Source organism: Micromys minutus, assembly GCF_963924665.1.
Source record: "Micromys minutus genome assembly, chromosome: 25".
Classification (NCBI taxonomy): Eukaryota; Metazoa; Chordata; class Mammalia; order Rodentia; family Muridae; genus Micromys; species Micromys minutus.
This window is the reverse complement of record NC_137960.1, coordinates 21,450,221-21,474,494: the sequence shown is the minus strand read 5'-3', so window position 1 is coordinate 21,474,494 and position 24,274 is coordinate 21,450,221. Positions and strand designations below refer to the sequence as shown.

At 41.0% G+C, this 24,274-nt stretch overlaps 2 protein-coding genes across 2 annotated transcripts in view; one reads left to right on the top strand and one right to left on the bottom strand.

Annotated features, from left to right (window-relative positions):
* Positions 1–1,924, top strand: part of HERC4 (HECT and RLD domain containing E3 ubiquitin protein ligase 4) — a 63,248-nt gene extending 61,324 nt beyond the window's left edge. Inside the window, exons 24-25 of the mRNA XM_080937904.1 lie at positions 122–224; positions 705–1,924. Of these exons, the coding sequence (XP_080794030.1) occupies positions 122–224; positions 705–913 (312 nt within the window). The 3' untranslated portion in view covers positions 914–1,924. The remainder of the gene's footprint in view (positions 1–121; positions 225–704) is intronic.
* Positions 1,925–2,229: 305 nt separating this feature from the next.
* On the bottom strand, positions 2,230–22,181 carry SIRT1 (sirtuin 1). Its single transcript, XM_080937893.1, has 9 exons — positions 21,752–22,181; positions 20,147–20,263; positions 19,249–19,490; positions 15,684–15,836; positions 10,093–10,240; positions 9,434–9,513; positions 8,220–8,406; positions 6,120–6,653; positions 2,230–4,222 (listed from the first exon to the last, which is right to left on the bottom strand). The coding sequence occupies exons 1-9, from the start codon at positions 22,137–22,139 to the stop codon at positions 3,894–3,896; spliced, it is 2,178 nt and encodes a 725-aa protein (XP_080794019.1). The 5' UTR covers positions 22,140–22,181; the 3' UTR covers positions 2,230–3,893.
* Between the last annotated feature and the right edge of the window lie 2,093 nt (positions 22,182–24,274).

Genomic DNA, 24,274 nt, shown 5'->3' with positions numbered 1-24,274 from the left:
CTTCCCTTTCTGGGGAGCCAGTATCTTCAAATTATAAAATGCCAGGATTGCAACGTCTTAAACGTGACTACAGGCTTATGGAATGCTCCTTAGTGCTAATAAAAGGTTGTATTACTTTTAGAATACAGAATACAAAGGAGAGTATTGGGCAGAACATCCCACGATAAAAATTTTTTGGGAAGTGTTTCATGAATTACCACTAGAAAAGAAGAAACAATTCCTATGTAAGTATATTCTAATGGACTATATTTTGAGACAAGAATCTAATTGTTAAAACTGTAAAGCATTAGCTCAGTTTATTCCTTGTTCTTAAGGCTTATTTACACGTATGTTGTACCTGTGCTAGTATAACATATACATGTGTGCTCGGAGTGTGTCAAATCCCCTGCAGCTGTCTGTGGGCTTTAACTACAGAGCCCAAGTGAAGTCTGCAAAGAAAGTGTTGGAGTGTTGGAGGGCTAGAGAGTGCTGGAGACATGAGGTTAGCAAGTGGAGCCTGAGTCCCTAAGTTCAGCCTCTGGGACCCATTTGGTCCGATGAACTTCGGAAAGTTGTTCTTGCTTACAAAAATATTAAAAGGCTAGCTTAACCAGTTTTCTAAATGTGTTTGTCATTGTTCATCAAGAATTCAAAATGAGTACTTCCTGTAAAAATAGTGCAAGCTGGACCGTGATCACTGTTGTCTAAATGGTTTTCCTTGGCAGTATTTTTGACAGGTAGTGATCGAATTCCCATTCTTGGAATGAAGAGTCTGAAACTAGTCATCCAGTCAACAGGAGGTGGTGAGAACTATCTCCCAGTTTCCCATACCTGTTTTAATCTTCTAGATCTCCCCAAATATACAGACAAAGAAACCCTACGATGTAAGCTGATCCAAGCTATTGATCACAATGAAGGCTTCAGTTTAATATAACCTTGGAGTTTTGACTTTTCTGTTTAGTGCAAAGGCATCAAACCACTCATTTTTCTTGTGAATTCAGCAAAGTGAGAGTTACTTCTGTAATTCTTACCTAAAAATTGTTCACTACTGTACTGATGAAAGCCAAAAATTAAAAACTGAGCAACATTAATACTAAACTGTACAGAACCATGAATTGTTCCCATCCTCATAAAACATACAAGTATTGTGAATACATTAAAGTTTTACTAACAGGAATTTTAAGAGTTTGCATATTTCAGAAAAGACCTGATGTGTGAGTGCATGGAAATGTTGCTTAATGTTTCTTCAATCACTGGGTAAAAAAAAAACTATGGCCTGCCTATAGTCACTTGATTATTTTTCCATTTTGTAAATAAAAATTTTGTAATAAAATAGATACCATTAGTTTCTATGGTTGTAATTGAACTTGCAGATTCTATAAAAGCATGGTAGAAATAATCTTTTTGCTACAATAAATGTCCATGCAGATCTAAATTAGGTGTTAAATTACTTAACTTGTAGCTCTACCTTTTCTGAGTCCTGAGATATGCTGGCTGGTGGGGTCACAACCCATTGACATTTAGCAAAAACCAGAACAAGTAGCCTCTGTGAGAAACACACAAGTTACAGCTCCAAACTGCTGATACTATAGCACTAAATCTTCAGTGCTCAGAAAACCTCCGCGATCTTACGGTGCTGTTGTGCATCTGACCAACTACAATGAAAAATGCCATAAACTTAAAAGTACTGCCTCGTGAACTGCTTGGATGCAGGAGCCAAACCAGGCTATCTAATGCAGGTGCTGAAAACTATGCAAAAGCAACTCTTGTCTGTGAATCTATCATTTTGCAGCCAGCACTATCCTGAAGTATTGAGTGAGGTGAAGCTAAATGTGGGAGCACAGACTTTTCAAAGTGCACTCACTCCTCCCTATTAAAAAGGAGATCTTATAAGGATATTTTCCTTCACGGCTAGTTACTGATGAAAGTACCATTGAACCCCAGCATGGTGGCACACAGATTTAGTTCCTGTGTATGAAAGGCAATAAAGAGTCAAGTGGATCTGCTTGAAAAAGTCTCATGTTTTGTTTTCTCACCTACTGTGGGCAGTGCTTACACTATACCATCTGGCTATTTGTACAGTCATCCCATTTTGACATCCTTTCCAAACCAAGTGGTCTTTTACGTGGCCAGCTTTAGCCTCTCTAAAAAACACTAGAAAACCCACGCCAACACTCTGTCTACATACACCCAAGCGACCCTTATTGGACTGGTATGCTATTAACAATGGAACTTAACAGGGGAAAAGTCAAATGACAATTTTAATATAAGACTTTAAAACAAGATACAAGTATAAAACACTGGTTTTTTTTGTATTTCAAAAGTTGGAGGAAGATAATCCAGTCATTAATTAACGGTCTACAAAACATATGCCAGATTACATAAAAGTCTATGTACAATATAAAAAGAGCTGAAAACAGTCTTCACTGTAAAAATAATTTAAAACAAATTTTTCAATTTAAAATATTGTCTATAGCACAAACACATCATGCAAATGGAAAACTAAATATACTGCATTCTTTAGTGTAGCCAAATAAATTCAGGTTGAGATATTGTTTAGGTAGGGAAATGAGCTACTAATACTTTCTCAACTCTGGCAGTAACGGTCCTAGCTGGGTATCTTATGCATAAAGAACAGCTATATTTCAAATCATTTTTTGTAATAATAAATACTAAACCATTGTGAGTATTTAAATTTGGGGCTATAATGTTCCAAAGAAGTCTGTAAAATAAATACTGACCTTCTGAGGTGTGAACTGTTTGAAAGGCTAAAAGTTTCTGCAGTTCAGAAAAACTGATCCCTAGTTTTAAGGCAAGCTAAGCTTTTAAATAAATAGGAACTAGTTTCATTGACGATTTGTATTTACCTCCATAATACAAGGCTAACAAAACACCTTGGGATGCATTACACCAAATCCTCAACAGGAAACAATGTACTTTACTTTCTGGTTGAATTACAATTTTATCTTATGTATGACTTTGGAACTTTAATTAAAAGGCCTATTGCTTTCCTCATTAATGGAAAAACAGCAGTCCAAAAAATATTACACTCTCCCCAGTAGAAGTACCATTATTAGATTCAGAAAGGCTTTGCATATTCACATCTTGGCAGTATTTGTGGTGAAGATCTACATAGGCTCTACCACAGTGATAGGTATTTAATTAAACAATGGCAAATATTCAAACTAAGGGGACCTAGATAAACAGGCACTATTGTTTCTAGAACAACTGAAACATTTCCAAATCGGGCCTGTTTGGACATTACCATGTCTGCAGCAAGGAAAAAAAATAACCATGCAATAAATATGATTTAAACTCTGAGCACCAAGTTTTTTGAGTGCTCCCAACAGGGTGCTGACTTCCTTCTCACAGGTCATCTGTGATTTTAAAAAGTTAGCTGCCGTAAGTTTTGGAAAATGCCAGTGTTTAAAACGTTAACTGCGCTAAAAATAAAAGTTCAGCAGAACAGAAATTGAGGGTTTCAAACTATTCAATGTTACAAACAAAAGTGTGAAATACCATTCTTTGGTCTAGATAAGCTGTTCCCTTTACATTAACATTCCAATGGCTTTTGAAACTTCAAAACGTTGAAACTCAGGCAAAAAAAAACAAAAAACAAAATTATATATACACATACAAATGTATCATACAAATGAACCTTGAAAGGAAGATGAAGTCAACCAACAGCTGATTAAAGATGCCAAGCAAGTACCTTTAAAAAGTGTCAGATGTACAAGTACAGAAATGGTGGAACTTTAAAATTTATCCAAGAAGACAATCTATATTTTCCAGTCTATAAATAATACATCTTTCTGATTCCCTTGTTAAAGTTCACAAGTAAACATTCATTTTTGACATGCTAAAGTTCCCAATGCTGGTGGAGCAATTCCTGTACCCGGACAGCTTCAATAGCATTATGACTTGTCTGATGGAGAGTTTACATCTGTTAAATCCTGTCTCGTGGCTATAGCTTCATTAACTACCTCTTGATCCCCTCCATCTGCTCCAAATCCAGATCCTCCAACACATTCAGCTCTATCAGTGTCATCTTCCAAGCCATTGTAGAACTCTTCAATTTCACTTTCATCTTCCAAGGGTTCTTCTAAACTTGGACTCTGGCATGTGCCACTGTCACTGTTACTGCCACAGGAACTAGAGGACAAGATGTCATCTTCAGAATCTGAGTATACCTCAGCGCCATGGAATATGTAACGATTTGGTGGTACAAACAGGTATTGATTACCTGAAATACAGAAGAAATAACAAATAAATATCCCTTAGGTACACCTAACTTGTTGGCTTGTTACTAGAGATAGATTTTCCTTTCTACCTCCTGAATGCTAGGGTTATATCGATTGCATTGTTTTAGAAAGAGACTAAATTATCCAAGATGACCAGAAACATACTTCCAAAACTTGTTCCAGGCCCATGGTTTCCAGGGGCAAATATGATACAGGCCAAATGCAACTTCCAGAGCATAAGCCTCCTGTTGTGTATATGTTGGGGGCGAGGGGAGGGAGATGATGTGTGTATGATAAATTACTGTTTAGCAGGGTTAAAGATGGCTCAAAAAAGGGGAAAAAAAAAAAAAGAACCCAGACTGATGTCCTTCTGTCATAGAGGCATCTACGATCAGGGTATTTTGAGTGATATTCTGTCTGAAACACAGTATTTTGCTTCAGTGATGCTGAAACATTTTATCATCTGTTTTTACAATCTCAGGCAAAAGTAGATTGTGTCTCCAGAATCTATTTGGTTAAAGGCCAAATATTCTGTTCAACTGACAGTGCTGGCCCTGAGATCATACATAGCATTACATAAACCAGGTATGGCGGCACATAACTGTAATGTGGGGAGGTGGAAGCAGTTAAATTTATCATTGTTAATTATCAATTTTTTTTGGCTAGGGTGTGATATTTTGCCCCTGCAAACCATGGACCTGGAACAAGTATGTTTTTGGTCATCTTGGATAATTTAGTCTCTTCTTTCTTAAAACAGTGCAAACGATATAACTGTTAGAATAACCCTAGCATTCAGGAAGTAGAATTAAGAGAAGGATGAGTGCCAGGCAACTATTAGAGAAACTACAGATGTTAGGAATCCCAGCAGATCCTCTCAGGGCTATATAGAATGAGACCCTGTCTTAAGTCTGTTAGGTATCTATGTGTACAGAGCATGGAAATAGATTTCATTTAACCTCTTTTGTGGTTTAGATGCTTACCAAGGATCAAAGCTACACACATATTTGCTGTCCAAATATGGGGCCCTTATCTAAAAAGACTAAAGTTAGTATGGAGAAAGTTGTGCCATACTTTATGCCTAAGTTAGGGTTTATAGTATCTTGGATTCTCCAAAATGTAGAGTATCCTGCCTATGTTAACAGTTAATAGGAGAGGGCTGGAGAGATGGCTCAGCGGTTAAGAGTACTGACTGCTCTTCCAGAGGTGCTGAGTTCAATTCCCAACAACCACATGGTGGCTCACAACCATCTGTAATGAGATCTGATGCCCTCTTCTGTTGTGTCTGAAAACAGCTATAGTGTACTCATAAAATAATTCTTTAAAAAGTTGGGAGGCTGGAGAAACAGCTTAGCAATTAAGAACACTGACTGCTCTTCCAGAGGTCCTGAGTTCAATTCCCAGCAACCACATGGTGGCTCACAACCATCTGTAATGGGATCTGATGCCCTCTTCTGGTGTGCAGGCATATACACAGGCAGAATATTATATACATAAGGCAGCCCAGAGGGTTGAGCCTCTAGAAGACGGTACCAGCCTTAAGGCAGACCTAGCTAATGACCTTCTAGGGGTCATATGCATTTTCCCACCCTGTGAGATCATAAACTGCCCCACAATAAGCACTCAAGTTTCCATCATTTGCTGGAGAGGTGGGGAACAGACATTTACCTGGTGAGTCACTTTTTAAAATCATTTCTGCCACTTTAAATAATTTAAAACTTACTCTTGGGGCTATAACTCAGTTGACAGATCAAAATAAACATCACCCAAACTTATTCTAACTTAATACATACAAACACATAGCACTACCTTAATCAACTAATGTCAAAAGAGGTGATACTGGGAGTCACCTTTCTCTGATCACAGTACTTTGAAAGTGGTTCAACAAAAAGCATTCCATACCATCAAGTCGCTTACTAATCTGCTCCTTTGCAAGTCTATTAGGCCAGCATTTTCTCACTGTTTCTGCAACTGAAGTTCTTTCGTTTTTGTCTCCAGTACTGGAACCAACAGCCTTGAAATCTGGATTTTCCACATTAATGCTCTCAACATTCCTATAAGTCTGTACTTCTTGTGATTTTTCTTCCACACAACTTTTTGATTCAGATACTTCTAGATCATCAACTTTGTTCATAGCAATCACAGAAGAGTCTTGTGGTATAGTTCTTTCAGGTGAACTTGAGTCTTCCGAAATATGAAGAGGTGTTGGTGGCAACTCTGATAAATGAACTAATTCCTTTTGTGTTCGTGGAGGTTTTTCAGTAATTTCTGAAAGCTTTACAGGGTTACAACAAAGTTTGGCATACTCGCCACCTAACCTATGACACAATTCATTAATTATGACATCGCAGTCTCCAAGAAGCTCTACATCAAAATGTAGATGAGGCAAAGGTTCCCTATTTATTAATATTTGAGGCACTTCATGGGGTATAGAACCTAAAACCAGGGTAAAAAGGGGAGTTAGAATACAGAGAGAAATTGATTTTAACAACAACAGTCAAGGGGTGGGCATGGTAGCCACAGCCCCTTTGATCCCCATGAGACCTTGTCTCAACAACAAAAGGATCAAGCAGGGATACAGTTATGTATTATAAGCATTTTACATTTCCAAAAGCAATTTCCTCTCAATAACAAACAGTATACTTTTCTCCCACTGAGGCTGTGCTATTAAAACTTAAACATGCTTAAGGCTGTGGCTTAATTAAGGCTCAAGAGAGCTGAGATCCCACATGTTCCAGTTCAGAAAGCTAAAACTTTTAGATAACAAAATCCTCTGAGTAAAAATCTAGCTGGTCATGTAGGCTCATGGCTCTAACACTTGGGAGGGAAGGAGACGTGTGGATCCTTTGTGTGTTTGAGGGCATGGAGGGGTGGTTTCAATTTTTTAAAAATCACTTTTTGGGATTATGTTGGCCAGTAGGCTAAGCTCCTGGACATAAGCAAATGTCCTTGTACAACTATTATGGAGTAGAACTCCTTTTTTCATCTATCCCAGACTGGCCTCGAATTAGCTAAGTAGAAGCTATAGTAGAAAGCCAACTTTCCTGCCTTTACTCTGCACCCCGTGGTTTACAGACAGGTAGATCGCACCATGCCTGGCTACCAAAGACTAGCTGGAAGTGGTAGTAGCACATGCCTTTGATCCCATCACTCAGGAGACTGGACTCTATGTGGGGCTAGCCTAATCTTGTCTCAAGAAATGGAGTGTGTTTGTGTTGTGTAGGGGGAGGTGTGCTATGTGACTCCACATACATGTTAAGTGTACAATGCAAGTACTTGACCAAACAGAGTAACAGATCCCCTATAAACTGGAGACAAACTGTCATTTGGGTGTGAGGAACTCATCCTGGGTGCTCTCAAGAATAATGCTCTTAACTGCTGATCTCTGGAACATACCATCCACACACTCCTATCATATACAGCACATAAGATAGCTATGATGGATACTGTACATATTCTACAGCTGTGGGTCACACCTCCTCTGGAGATGAATAAATAACCCATTCACATGGTTGCTTAGGCCATCAGAAAATAGATACATCAGAAAATAGATAACTAGCAAAATTACAGTTATGAAGTAACAAAAATAATTTTATCACTGAAGGTTATAACATGAATTGTATTAAATGACTGCATCATTAAGGAAAGTTGAGAACCATGTGTGTTGTTGGGGGTTGGGGGGAGCTCTTAACAAAGTAGGCACACTTGCAGACAAAACATGAAACTACATGGAATTAGTTGAAGACAACCTCTGCAACTTTAATATACACACTACTAAAAAGCATAAGTCAAATAGCTTTGCTCTGATTTTTATATGAGCTACAATTAAAATCTGACATCAGTTCTGTCTCCAAAGCCCCACTCTCATACTAAAATGTCACTTTATGAAGATCACCTAAAAAGTAAAGCTTAGACTTTCAACTATTCTCTAAAAAACTGTCACATCTTACAAAGATTCACAACTCACAGCATGAAGAACTGTCCCCTAAACCATCAACTTACTTGGAATTAGTGCTACTGGTCTTACTTTCAGAGAAGACCCAATAACAATGAGGAGGTCAACTTCATCTTTGTCATACTTCATGGCTCTATGGAACTGTTCTGGTAAGTTTTCACCAAAGAAGACAATCTCTGGCTTCATGATGGCAAGTGGCTCATCAGCTGGGCACCGAGGACACCGAGGAACTACCTGCAAAGAACATAAGCATGAAGTAGCCCAGGTTAATGGTCAGCAACATCCCCAGAAAACAGGAGCTGTACACTCATGAATTTGATAGTGTCTGTTGTGGAGCCAGGGTGATGACTTACCAGGTGAGGACACTTTCACCAAACCTGACAACCAAATTTAACTCCAGGTAGAAATTGAGAACTGAGTCCCAGGTTGATCTTCTGAGCTCTGATTCTGTCTCCACACATGTGCTATCATTTCCCCATACCCACTGTGCACACACAGAGATACTATAAATACACAGAGCATGAAAAAGCATGCCAATAAGACCTTTTCAAAAATGGTCTTATTGAAAAAACACTCCATTTGATAAACTATCTTTTTTCCCCCTGGTTATACATAATTTCAGTTAAACACACAGGACATATTTCAGGATGTGTGTTGCTAGATTTTCCTGTAATAAATATTTCACTATCATTTTTTAAAATACTTCAAATCTTACAACTAAAGTAAAACTAATTGCAGAGGCATTCCCTGTAACTTGTGACTGAGCCTCCAGTTTTAGGCCTAGATTGTAAGGAGATTGTATTATTGTAAGACTGTATTATTAAGGAGGACTTTAGGTTGCTTTGTTTGAGAAAAGGTCTCATGGAATGAGGGCTGGCCCTCAAACTGTTTGCAGGTGACCACGACCTTAAACTTTTCCAATCTCCTAAACGTTAGGATTCAGGGACATGTGCACACACAGGTTTACTGGTGCTGAAGGGCAATCCCAGGACTACGAATGCTAAGCAGCCATTCTACCAACAGAGCAACACAGAGACTATTCAGCTCAGGTTAGTCTTGACTCACAATCCCCTGCCCTCAGCTTTCAAGTGTGCTCTAATATCCTCTTCCTGCTAAGTGATCTACTTAAGGTAGAAGAAAAAGACCTATTTACAGCAGAATTTCTAACACTATCCTTATTAACACATACTTCTCAGAAGTGGGAAAAAGATGAGGGTACAACCAAATGAAGTTTACACAGTTCATAAAATGAGATAATTACCTGATTAAAAATGTCTCCACGAACAACTTCACAATCAACTTTGTATTTACAAATCAGGCAAGATGCTGTTGCAAAGGAACCTAAAACAGCCAAAATACAACTTTTATTGAAGGACTATTTGTGGCTTACTCCATGTATGAATGCTGTATCTGCACACACAGCTATGTGCCAGAAGAGAGCATTAGATCATATCTAGATAGTGGTGAGCAATCATGTGTGTTTGCTGGGGATTGCTGAGCCATCCCTCCAGCCTCACCATGAAGACTTTAACCTGAATTCTCCTGTGAAGTCTTATAAGGAATACAACACATGTGATATTGTTTATATACTAAGACATGCATATAGAGTCCTTATTCTTTAAAGCTATGATTAGCAATAACATAACTCTGCAAGTGCTCACACTCTGCAGCTAGAAGGTTCTACTGAGTTACCTTGGCTTGGTTGTGTCTTGTGTAGTCAAGGTTAGCCTAGAGCTTGTTATCAAAGTATATATCCACCATATCTGAGGCCTTCAGCTTTATTTTTGTGTCCTTTTCAGTTTTGTACACAAGATTATCAAATTAATGCTTAATCTCATTACTAAATAGCAGCTTCTTTCCAAGTCTTATTGTTCTATTCAAGTATGAACCCTACAGAAAGCCACTGTGACATTTACTAACCATGACACTGAATGATCCTTTGGATTCCTGCAACCTGCTCCAAGGTATCTATATTTTGAGTATAATTCCGAAGTAGTTTTCCTTCCTTATCTGACAAAGCTATGAATTTGTGACACAGAGACGGCTGGAACTGTCCGGGATATATTTCCTATGTAATGCAAAAGGCAGAAAAGTTTGTTAGTTAAGAAGCTTAATCGATATCCTGCTTATGTTCACAAAGAGGAACTAACGAATACCCCCACGTATGTACTGTAATGACCAAACTACATGACATTTCAAAGCATCTAAACGGATGGCCCCTAGAAAAAGCTTGTCACTATATGAGAACTCAGCATAATGAATCTGGCCCTTTAAGTACAAGATAGTGACCCATAAACACACCATAATGGCTTACTTAGTAATGTAAGTCAGAAGAAATACATACCTTAGATACATCTAAATTTTGTTGGCTGCAAATTCAGATTGTTTTTCTTTAAAGAAAAAGGGGGAAACTTTACACTGAAATTACAGATATTAAAGGTACAGTAACTTCACAACCAAAAAAAAAAAAAAGCTCTCAATGTATCATTTAAAACTTTTTGATTCACCATTGATAAATATCAACCTGCTGGGAGTGTAAAGCTGAAGTTTGAATTCCTTACCAATTGCTTTCCTTCCACTGCACAGGCACATACTGGTATAGAACAGAGCTGCTCATGAATGCTGAGTTGCTGGATTTTGTGTGTGTGTTTTTCCCCCCAAATAATGCTTCAATGCTGTTTCTTCTTTAAAAACAAAGAATTCAGATATACACATGGCAAAAAGATCAGAGAAAAAGTATCAATTTGGGTCCTCCCAACTTTTTAAATATATACATTTATTTATTATTTATTTATTTATTTATTTTTATGTGCATTGATATTTTGCCTGCATGTATGTCTGTGTGAGGGTGTCAGATCTCCTGGAACTAGAGTTAGAAACAGTTGTGAGCTGCCATGTGGGTGCTGGGAACTGAACCCAGGTCCTTTTGGAAAGCAGCCAGTGCTCTTAATTGCTGAGCCATCTCTCCAGCCCCTCACCCAACTTCTAAGTGTTCTTATTCAATTTCATTTAGTAAGTGACTGTGGCAAGGAAGTTTTTTTTTTTTTTTTTAAAGTAACTTACACTACCTGTTTCCTTACATTATAGACTATCTAACACATGTTAGCAAAAACTAAACACAAGCGTATGCCCAACAATACAAAAATTAGTTGTACAGTAAGGTACATCCATACAGTAAGTGGAATATGTTTAGCTACTGAGAGAATGAGAGGGCTCTTATGCACTGACCTAAAAAATAGTCCAGGACACACATGAACAAAGCAAGTTAGTCACCAGGATGTAATCTTTCTGGTTGTATTAAGCAAAAACTTAAATTATGTGTACATATGGATGGTTCTGTCTGATTCTTGCTCTCCATTACAATGCATACAGAAAACACTCATGAGGCTAGACTGAGTGGCACATGCCTGAAATCCCACTAAAAACAGCTAGAAATATTCTATGAAGTCTAAAAATTCTGCTGTAAATCAAATAGCTTGGGCTATTCTGCTGAGATCAAAAGCTTATTTATTTTTAAATACCCTGTGTGGTGTTGGTGACATGCACCTTTAATCCCAGCACTTGGAGGTAGAGGTAGATAGCCCCTAAAAAAGTAGAAAATTCACCCAATCTTGGAGTTGTAGAACATGGGAAACACTGGGGGACCTCCACGCCTCATAAAATAAAAACAACAAAAAATGACATAGGAATTACCAGCCACATTGAGTTTAGTAATAACCTAATTTTCCCTCTGAAAACCTGAAGGCTGTTGGCATGGGAGGCAGAGTTCAATCCCTAGCAGCACAGACAGAAGTGAAGGACTGGAGAGACCAGGTCAGTGGGAGGTATTCATGCTGCACACTTGAGAACCAGCACTGTAACTCCTCCATGTAGGAGGCAGAATTGGGACTCCAACTGAACAGTCTAGCAGAATACCCTACCTCCATAAGGTGGAGAGAACAATTATAAATACCCAAAGTCAACTTCTAGCCACCACCTGTGATATACACATCTACACCTGCACACACCACACACATGCCCATAAAGGGAAAATGTGAAACAGAAATTCCAGTAAGAACCTTCCTCATACTTATTTCATTCATTAAACTTGACTCAATTTTTTGACAGCTAACTCTTGAAGGATATTTAATTTTAACAGAATACATTTTCTGTACAGGGTCACAACAGTGAATATTTTAGGATTTATAGGCTATACATTTGCCATATGGTCTCATATAAAAAAGTCAGAGATGATCTGTAAGTAAAGACGGCTGTCATAGAAATGACTCAAGGATAGCACAGTAGAATTTAATAGTGTTCATGTGACAGCACCTACTTATTACCAATTCTCAGTAAGATTGAGAAGAAGCTAGTGGGCAGATAGATAATCTGAGTGAGAACGATGTTTAGACAACCTATTATAGAACATAGATTACAATCATTAACACCATGTATCTACAATGTCTTAATGTAAGAGTAGAAATACACATGTGAAGTAATGGATGTTAGTAACGATACAGCCTTTCTATAATATATATACAACATAATATACACCATCAAAATATGCACTTATCTGTTCACTTAAAGTAACTCATACTCCACTCATGTGGAATTATACAACATTCCATCACATATCAGAAAATATGTAAATTTGATAGTATGCTAATCTGACTAACCAATAAAAAAATTTCAATTAGGGAAGCTATGAACTAATTCCTAAGCCCATACACATACGATGTAGCGCATTATACATTGCCTCAACTCCAAAGGACTGAGATTAAGACCTGCACTACCATCCCTAACCCTTGGGTTTTTTTTTTTTTTTTTTTTTTTTTTTAATATTAAGAAATTTTATGGGTTGGAGAGATGGCTCAGCTGTTAAGAGGACTGACTGCTCTTCCAGAGAACCTGATGAGTTCAGTTCCCAGCAACTACATAGTGGCTTACAACCATCTGTGATGGGATCTGATGCCCTCTTCTGGTGCGTCTGAAGACAGCGACAGTGTACTCACATACATAAAGAAGTAAATCTTTTTTAAAAAAGTAATTTTATATGCATGAGTGTTTTGCCTGAAGGTAATATATATGTGCCACATGCTTGCTTGGTGCCCCAGGATGCCAGGAAAGGGAATTGGAGAGAAGTAATGGATGGCTGTGAGCCACATGGCGGTAGGAACCAAACCTAGATCCTCTGTGAAAAAACAAGTACACTTAACTTCCCCTACTTTAAAGCTTTTAATTATGTGTAAGTCTGGGGATGCAGGTGAGTGCAGGTGCCATGGAAGTGGAGGCCTAAATCACACGGCAGCGTGTGATGAGAGCAGGCAGCTGTAAGAGCCTCTGGACTCTGAGGCTGGAAATTGACCTCTGAAATGTGCAAGCGGTATGCACTCATAACCACAGGCTCATCTCTCCAGCCTCTGTTTTCTAAGATGACTATAAAGACTTTTTCCAGATTTTCTTCCCAGCCATGTTTGTTAAATGATACACAGAAAGGTAGAGTTCTCTGGTGAAGCTTTTAGGGTCTATGTATAGAACATCATCCTTAAACTAAGGTCACTTTGATTATGCCATTTATCTTTTATTTATCAAAGACTAATTTTTACGCCTCCAGCCTGCCCTATAAACCCAGTAAAGATTTAGGAAAAACATGCTCTTAGCACTTGTGTCCTTTGTGGGTAGCAAAATCTGGGGCCTTGTGCTAAAAATTGCTCTACCACTGTGTACTACTGCACTCTAACCAGGAGAGCCTGAACTCAAGTGTTTAGCAGAAACTGGCCTTAACTCTTGAGATCCCTCTGCCTCCACCTCCTGAACCCTGGAATTAGGAGCATAAAAGGGTTGTCTTGTTACACGTTATTGGAGAACAGGCTTACTGGAATTCTAGTCCTTATAATCCCCTAAAGAGAACAAAATAATGCTTGCCCATACACATAAGTAGTAAATTAGTAAATGTAATTTAAAAAAAATCTGGAACTTTCAATTTTAGGTATGTATCTGCACTTAACATTCCTGGTAAAATAGTGAAATAGACTAGTTCTGACAATGCAGTTTCCCCAACTCAACATATTTACAAGAAAATAGGTGGGGATACTAACATAGTCACTAACTAGCTATGCTTGTATAAGATAAAAATAACTTCTAGTTACCTGCTGGCCTTGCTAAATCTGTCTACTTACAGTGGACACCATAAAATGCCAGGGTCCTGGTTTCATTAAAAAATCTTTGACTGGTGTTTTTTGAGACAGTGTAGCATCACAGCTTCCAAAAGTACACCTTAGCTGCAAAGTATGGTCATCCTTTAATCCTAGCACCCAGGATGCTGAGTCAAGAGTTACAGCCTTCCCTTCCAATTCTGTGACTGTATTGTATGAAGACAGCCTTTCTAGTCCACTTTTGGGCTTACAAGGTGTGAGATGTGAGATGGATTGGTGAACACAAGTTTGTTGTCAAATCTGCTGACACTGAGCTCTATTCCAGGAACTCGTGTGATGTGGGGGAGCCCAACCCCCTAAGCTAAGTAGTGCAGTCACATCCACAGGTGCACTTTGGCATGTATACCACCATTCACCACTCTACCCCTCTAGAGATGAAACTTAAGACTTCTTTAAAACAGCTCTCTAAATCACAAGAGCCTTTCAAATGCATTTCTAAGTTCCATAACAATGAACTCCAGTCAGGTAGAGTAGCTCCTGCCTATAATCCCAACAGATGGGAGATGGAGTCAGAAGGCTCAGGAAGTTCAGAAGCCATCCATGGCTAAACAAAATTCAAGAATAGCTTGGCCTATATCAGACTGCCTTGAAAATTTATATAAACTTTATATCCTAGAGCAGAGCTGCACAGCAGACACACAAGCCAGATGCTCAATTCTTTTAGTTCACATGAAAGTGAAATTTTCAAATGCCTAATAAAAACTTGTTACTGCTTTGTTGTTGAAGCGGAGTCTCATGATGTAGCCCTCCCTGGCTGATCATGAAGTCTCCAGTCTGCCCCTGAATCCTGGAACTGCAGGAATGCATTACCACACCTGTCTCCTGAACATATTCCCAAACAGTATTTGTTTGCTTGTTAGTATTTAGTAAGTGCAATTAGTATATTTCACTGTTCTTTATCAAAGTCTTTAAAATCCAGTAAGTATGTCTTCCCCTTGTGCTATCCCACTTGCAGCGAGGGTGACTGACTTATGAACTACAAAGGTCCTCTGTAATGTCTCCCAAAACATGTCATCTCAACCTTCAGTAATTAAAAATCATCTTCAAACAGATGCGTATATTAAAACTTGTCCACTACAAAACATACCACAGTAGGTCCTATAAACTTTATGACTCAGAAAAAGATTAAAAGTGAAAACAGGTCATTTTTATCTGATCTACAAACTTCCAAAGGAGAGGGTGAGACACACAGGCAAAAGACCAAAACAACTTAAGTTCAGGATACCACATTGGTAGCCTGCAAGTCACTGGGTAATGAATGTAAACTTAAGCCTACACATAAGAACTGTTTTTCATAAAGACAAAAAGTTGTGACACCTTTGCAAACTTGAAGAATGGTCTTGGGTCTTTTCTAAAATACTCAATATCAAACATGGCTTGAGGATCCGGGAGATCTGGGAAGTCCACTGCAAGGCGAGCATAAATACCATCTCTTGATCTGAAGTCAGGTATCCCACAGGAAACAGAAACCTGAAATATACAAGACATAATTCACCCCATTAAGCTGTCTACCTTCATAGTTAGTACCTTTAGTACATACAACTTAGTGGTAAGGGATGAAAAATCAGTTTGAACAGAAATACAAGCCTTCTAATTTCAAATACATGTAAAATACATAAATTAGCAAGCATAATTAAATCTGCCACACATTGTTTTTAATGGAATAATCTTAACCCTTTGAGCATTTAAACAAATATAAACAAATAGAACTGGAGTAAATCAATTCCATTTTTTAACCAAAAAGTAGGTAAGACTTTCTACCAGACAATCATTCTTCTCACATGGCCTGCTTTTAATACATCAAGAATACCCAAGGTTTTTAAACTTCTTTTGATACTATTTGATATTATAGACTGAGCACACTGGTTCATGCTTAAGTCTCAGTTACTCAGCGAGACTGAAGGGCTGTGTGGGCTCTGATTTCCAAGACTAGCTGAGAACAATTACAGCAGCAAAATCATTCTCAAAAAAGGTTGTCTAGGAGTTACAACTGCCTAACATGTATCACAGGAAAGGGTTTTTCCCCCCCAGAACCCATTAGGCTTTATTTTATTTTATATGAACATAGGGAAGCCTACATGTATGTGTCCTGCACAGGTACCCAGTGTCCACAGAGCTCAGAAAGCATCAGTCATGCAGTTGTGGACTGCCATATGAGTGCTGGGAACTGACCTGGGCCCCCTGCCTAACAGGAAGTTCTGAGCCATCTCTCCAGCCCAAGAATGTATCATTTATTTGCTTATATTTAGGTTCTTTGATTTTTGTACACACACACACACACACACACACACACACACACACGCCTGTGCCTCTCTAGTATAGTATTAAAGCATGAGCCATGTGCTTCTCATTACCTGAGATAGTGTCTTTAGTTAGGCTGATTAGCCACTGGGCTCCAAGGATCTGCCTGTCTCTACATCCTAATACTAAGGTTATAGTCAATAAGGTCCTGAGGGGCAAATGATGGGATTAAAGGAAATGCACCACATTATCTAGCTAAGGATGTACTTTTAATTATAATGATAAAACCCAGAATGGTGGCACGAGTCTATCATCAGAGCTAAGATAGCTGAGGCAGGATCACTTAAGTTTAGGTAGCCACCCTAAGGAACCAGAGAAGTAAGGGCTAAGAACAGGCCAGTTATAGTGTGTCTGTGACTGACATGTGGTAAATCCTGGGTTCACAACTCCAGCAGCAAAAATAAATAACAAAGGGCCACTGAGAGGTTTCAGCAGCTAAAGGCTACCATGCAGGATAATGTGTTTGATACCTGGAACCACATGTAAGGAAAGAATGCTTGAAAGTTGTCCTCTGACACCCTATGGGTATATATAAACATATAGATACAACACACATACAAACAAAAAAAAATTTGGGGGTCTTCCAAGATAAGGTTTCTCTGCATGGCCTTGGGTGTCCTGGAACTCACTCTGTAGATCAGGCTGGCCTCCAACTCAGACTCACCTGCCTTCCGAAGCTGGAATTAAAAGTATGGGTTACAACACATGACTACACAAATTTTAATAAATGTAATAAACAGGTATGATGGCACTGGCCTGTAAACTTTGCATTTGGGAGGCAGAATAAGACTAGATCTCTACAAGTTTGAGGCCACCCTGGTCTATAGAGCGAGTTCCAGGACAGCCAGGGTTACATAGTGTGATACTGTCTCTAAATAAATAAAAATTACAAAACTTTAGATATAATCATTTTCTTCAGATAAATCTTGATACTCCCAAAAAGGGAAATCAACAAGCTTTCTTTATTTCATTCCAGTTTTTCAAGATTCATTTAACTTGGAAGTAAAAGAAAGGTCTCTAGAATACATCCCTAATCCCAATTCTTCAGAAACAGAAGGACTGCTCCAAGTTTGAGATCATCCAAGGCTACAGAGACCAGCTCAAAAAAATAAAAAAATAAAGCCAGGAATGGTAGTACATACCTGAAATAATCCCAATAGTTGGGAGGAACTCTGCCAAGTTCCAGGCCATCCAGAGCTATGAATAAGCCCCTGTAAGAGTAACTAAAACTGGGAGCCTATGGAATAGCCCAGCCAGTTAAGATGCTTCTGACCAAGCCTGAAGTCAAGCCTGACAGAGAAATAAGCAGCTCCTAACTCAGGATATACTGACTCCCATGGGTGCCACAGCTCACAAACTACCACACATACAACCCTTATTTAAACAAACCTGTAGGCAAACTAATCCTATTCTGGGGTTGAGGGGCTAGTGCACACCGACATGCTTTGGCATGCTCACCTTGCCTCTGACTCCTACAACTGAGATTAATCTTAATCATTTAATACTTTTCACTTTGCTCAAACTGCTCTGGCTGCTAACATAACGTCTAACATATTACATAACACAGTATGACTTGACTTTAGACCAAGTCAGATGAAAATGGCTACCTCTCTACAATCTTACAAAATTAAAATGAGGAAAATGTTACCTTTCCAATATTAAGTTTCTACTTTCTCCATGAAAACTTATCTCCACTAGACTCTTGCTACCATAAACTTCAAAAGCATCTGATTTTTCTAAATCATCTTTAGGAGGCAAGATAAATGTGCAAAAACTAGTGTTGGAAAGGTGACTTGATGCTCTTGCAGAGGACTTGGAGGCTCATAAACATTTATCACTCTCGTCTCAAGAGATCTGATGTCTTCTGGACTCCTTGGGCACTTCACACAATGGTACAAAAACATACATGCAGATAAAACACCCATACACAGAAAATTAAAACCAAACAAGTCCAGGAGCTGGAGAGAGCCTAGCCATTAACGAGAACTTGCTGCTCCTTGAAGAGAATTCAGGTTTGCCAGCACCCACATGGTGGTCCACACTGAGTGTAACTCCAACTCCTGGGATTTTTGCATGCAGGCAAAAATCAATCTCAATCCCTCCCCCTGACACACACACACACACACATATACACACACACACACACACACACACACAATCTTAAAAACAGAGCAAAACACCCATAATTGCACTTACCAACTGTACTATAAATATACAAAGATTTAAAGTTGTCAAACTTTTCACAATACTGAACTAGTTTAGCAACTGCTGCTGTCCTCTGTTTTTATGAACAAAGACTACATCAAGAGCAGAAAAAAGGGGGCTGGAGAGACGGCTCAGAGGTTAAGAGCACTGACTGCTCTTCCAGAGGTCCTGAGTTCAATTCCTAGCAACCACATGGTGGCTCACAAACATCTGTAATGGCATCTGATGCCTTCTGGTGTGTCTGAAGACAGCTACAGTGTACTTATATATAATGAATAAATAAATCTTAAAAAAAAAAAAGCAGAAAAAAATTAAGTGGAAAAGGAATAAAATCTATCCTAGCTTTCTCTTCACTGTTTTCCTGTGTCTCACTTACCCCAGCTCCAGTCAGAACTATTATCTTTTTGCACTCTTGGAGTAACTTTACTGCATCTTCAATTGTATTAATATCTTTTCTTTTTTTCCGCTTTGGTGGTTCTGAAAGGATATTAATAACAATCTGCCACAGTGTCATATCATCCAGCTCAGGTGGAGGAATTGTTTCTGGTAATAAATCTTTAAGAATTGTTCGAGGATCAGTGCCAATCATGAGATGTTGCTGAACAAAAGTATATGGACCTATAATAAGGGAAGAAAAGTTTTGTCAGTTGCACTTCTAATGAAAAGAAAGCTCTAGAGTTTCATTCAGTGAGTTAGCAATATATACATTTTATGCAAAGAATATAATTTAAAGATATTTCGTACCATATCCCTAACTAATCTGACTAATCCAGAGTTTGGGGAGAGAGTACTTAGGTCTAAGGGTTTTTTGTTTGGTTGGTTTGGTTTAAGACAGGGTTTCTCTGTGTAGCCCTGGCTGTCCTGGAACTCAAGAGATTCTCCTGCCTCTGCCTCCTGAGTACTAGGATTAAAGGTGTATGCCACCACTGCCTGGACTGTCTAGGTATTTTGACTGAGCTTAGATGTTTAAGAGTTAGGTGGACTTGGTGAGCAACTCAGGAATTGGCATGCAGGAGGCCAAGAAAAGAAAAAAATCTTACTGATACCTGAGCAACTAAATCTAAACGGTAAAGGTGACAGAGAATTAAAGTTGGTTACAAAAGCAGTTGTATGGGTGGTAACAAATAACGGACTGATGAACAGAAGGGAAGGAAGAGAGGGAGGGAGAGAGGGAGGGAGGGAGGAAGGAAGGAAGGGAAGGAAGAGAGGGAGGGAGGAAGGGAAGGAAGGAAGGAAGGGCAAGTGTTTCAAAGGTGCACATGCCTGAAGCATACCTATCCGCGGCCGCGGAGTCCAGTCACTAGAGCTTGCGTGTGACGTTCTGTCATCGTCATCACTTTCACAGGAATGAAAGCCATTAGTGATGATTTCATCAGTGAACAAGAGGTTGTCTGTCAAAGAGATCAAAAGGCTGCTGCTAAGACAATCCCCAGCTGGGCCTTGCTGTCCACACCTGCAATCCCAGGTACTTTGAGGCCGTTTGGCCTATATGGGGAGACACACACAGGTTCTTGAGACAAAAACAAAAACCAGAAAGGCATAGAAACACACACATCGGTAATTCCAGCACCTGGACGACACAGTTGTTGGAAACCAGACTGACCTATATAAAATAGTGAGTTCCGGACCAGCCTGGGCTAAATGGGGACTCTACCTCAAAAACCCACAATGAAGACACACAACACACAAAAATAAAATCTGTGTAGCCCAACAGAAGCATGCTTTCAAAAAAGGCTCTAGGTTCCACGCCCAGGACAAAGAAATAAAACTTCATGAAATGCATCCAATAGAAATTACCGCTAAATGTCACTGAGATAAAATTAACCCCTAGCTGTGTCCTCACTGCCCAACCAGAGAAAGTCTCTTTCAGTAACCCTTCAAGTAACAATCCTCCTGCTTCAGCCTCCCCGGTGTTGGCAAATTGAGGCTTTAAAGAGTATGAAACACACTTTAAGCAACTTGTTTCCCCTATAACAGCTGAAACCAAGGGCTGTTTACTATCCCAGTCTCTTACAATTTGTTTTATTGTTATTTTTTAATTCATAGCCAATGCCCCATTAGACGGTTCACAAACATCTAGGAGGCCACTGACAGACTCCGATAAATTCTGCACAAATCTTTTCAGGAAAACAGTGACATTACAAAAAGGCAAAACAAAATTTAAAAAAAAATTTAGAGTCAATAGGACATAACTAAGCAGGTTTGTTACAGAATTGCAAGTATGTAAGAAATACAATGTCTAAAAATGTTGTGAATATATGATTTTGGAAGAAAAAAAGCTCACGAGATGTACTGTACAACGATCACGCTTCTATACCGAAGTGATAAATGCAATCGCAGAAAAGTAATGACTTTTGGAATAGCCATTTCCTTACATTTTATAATACTGTGCCTCACGAAACAGCTTTGGTCTATTAAAATTTTTAACTTCAAAAAAGACGTAGGTCCATCAAAAAAAAAAAAAAAAAAAAAAAGCAACACAGGTGTCAGTTTGCAAACGCAATCGTAGGTTGATCCACGGGACAGCTCCAAAGTTGCAAACCAAAGTGTGCAACGAGGGGGTAAAAAAATACAACTTTAATAAAGGCGCTTTGGTAAAACGAAAACGAGGGAGGGGAAACTTTAACGACAACTGTGAGAGCCGGCCGCCCCGGCGACTGCGCGCAGCAGCGCAAGGCGGCCCAAGCGAGCGGCGAGTCCGCGCGCGGCTCCGCAGCAGGGCCGGCGAGCCCGGCGGCGCGCGGCCGAGCCAGGGCCGAGCTGCGCCTCCGCCGCCGCCGCGGAACCCCTGGAGCTCTCAGGGCCCCGGGCAGCCTGGGACCGGGTCACAGGCGGGGACGCGGAGGGACGCGACTGCGCGGCCCCGCGCGCGGACTCACCTCGGTAGCCGATCGCCGCCGCCGCCGCCTCGTCTTCCTCCTCGCCCTCGTCGTCGTCGTCGGCCGCCCTGGGCTCCCGCCGCAGGCCGGGCCCATTGTCTCCGTCCCCGGCCGCGGCCGTCGCAGGGGCCTCACGCTCCGCGCTCGCCGCCGCCCCTGCCGCCTCCCGCCACAGCGCCGCCGGGGCCGCGGCGCTCGCCGCTTCACACCCCGCGGCCGCCACCGCCGCCACCGCGCTCGGCTCGCCGGGGCTGCGCCCGAGGCCGGGCCCGTCTCGGCGCGGCCTCTTGCGGAACGGCTCGTCAGCGGGCTGCGACGCGGCCTCCATGGCGGCCGCCGCGGAAGGGGAGCCGCCGGCCTGAAGGGCGAGCGCCGCCTCGTCCGCCATCTTCCAACTGCCTCTCTGGCCCTCCGCCCTCACCTCCTCTGCTCCGCTCGACGCGCGGCACTGGCGCCCCCGCGGCTCGGCTGCGGGAGATTTAAACCCCGTCACGTGACCCGCCCCTTCCCCGCCCCCGCGCCGCTCCCGCCACCCACGCGGGCCGGACCACAACACGCCGGGTCACGTGTCCGGGCGCCGCCCGCGGCCTGGGCCCTTCCGGGCTCCACCCAGGGCGGCCCGGCTCAGTTCGCGCAGCTTCTGGGCGCCTCCCGCCCGCCGGGGATCGCCGCGGTGGCTCAAGTTTGCGACAGCGCCGCCACGTCCCACCTGGGTCGCACGCGTGCACCTTGCCTGCCGGCTTTCGCCTCAAGTCGGCTTTCACCTCTGGGGAGGTTTTGAAAAAGACCCCGGCCGACGCCGGTCTTCCTGAGAATTCCTCCACCTGCCTCGCGCTTGCTTTGGGACAGCTCTTCCTCAGTTTACCCCTGTGGTCCCCTCAGGGAGATTGCGCTTTCTCCCAGCCTCCCTTAGCAAGTGCAATGGAATGCCAAAGCCAGCCCTCTGGGCCTCAGCCCTCTGGAAAGAGCTGGTGGTAGAGGATCCGCCCATCTGCCCTCTGCACCTCGCTTTAGTCATTTGTAAAATTAATCTCTTGGGGTCAAATAGGGCAGCAAGAGAGAGAGAGAGAGGTCAGGAGGGAGAGGCTAGTTGGTTCCTAACAAACTTCTGTGTTAGAGTCAAAGTGGGTCTGGCTCTTGTGACTGAACGTGTTCTAAACCCAATTTTTAACCATCTCTAAAATGACAGGACCAGGACTAAGACTGTAGCTCAGCTGTAAAGTCACCCTTGCCAGACAACCACGAAGCCCTAGGGAGAGGGAGGGAAGAGGGCAAGAACTTGGAGGTCATCTTCAACTACATAGGAAGTTCAAAGAAGGCCTGGAAAAAATAAAACCTCGTCTCAAAAACGAAATTTAAAAACCATAGACCATGAGAAATCAGCTACCCAGGTGTAAAGTAAACGACACCAACTTTAAAAATCTTAGGTGACACAGGCCTTTAATCCCAGCACTCTGGAGGAGGCAGGAGGTTCACTCTGACTAGTTCTAGGACAGCCAAGGCTACACAAGGAAACCCTATCTCGAAAACAAAACAAAATCTTCTAGAATTGTACAAATGGCTCTGTAATTAACAGCACTTGTTGCTCCTGGGGAGGCCCTAGGTTTGATTCCCACCATCCACATGACAACCAATACTTTCAGATCTGACACGTCTTTTGGAAAACACAGACATATATGGAGCCAAAAGATGCAAACACATAAAAATTCTTTTGTTGTTTTACAAGACAGGGTTTCTCAGTAGCCCTGGCTGTCCAGGAACTCACTCTGTAGACTAGGCTGAACTGGAACTAGGAGGCCACCTGCCTCTGCTTCCTGAACTGCAGGGATTAAGGACATACACCAGCAAGCCCAGCACAAAAATATATCTTTAAATAATAATTTTTTAAAAAGTCCTTAGTTCCTTCAGAACTCTAAGCCCCTTCACTTTCCAGTCACCATGAAAATCTGAGCACCTGTATCCATTTGGGTCATTAGGACTCAACTGCACAGGGTTCAATTACAGTGGACTGGTTTCCCCAAATTTTAGACTTAGAGGCAGCAGGATCAGGAAATTGAGGCCATTTTCACTATTTAGTGGATTGAACCCACCCTGTCTCAAAAACATGGCACTCAGGAGTCAGGCATAATGACACACACACACACACACACACACACACATACACACACATACAGCTACTTAAAACTTGATGAGTGACAAATCTGAAAATAAACATCAGTTAGACCCAGGTCCAAGCCCCATCCCTGTGTAAGCCAAATATGATGGTTCAACCCCATAGTCCCAGCACTCTGGAGGTTGAGGTAGGAAGTCCAAAAGTTCAAGGTCATCCTTGGCTACTGAGTTGTAACAAGAAAAATTCCCAGCTGTATCTTCACTCTACCAATAAAAATTGAAAACATTGACCCGAATCCTGTCGCTCTCTGAGCCTTAGAGCATCCATACAAGTTTGCATCCATACAAGTTTACTCTCCCCTGGAACTGACCTGGCTGTTCCCACAGTTGTTCCTACCATTAATACACTCT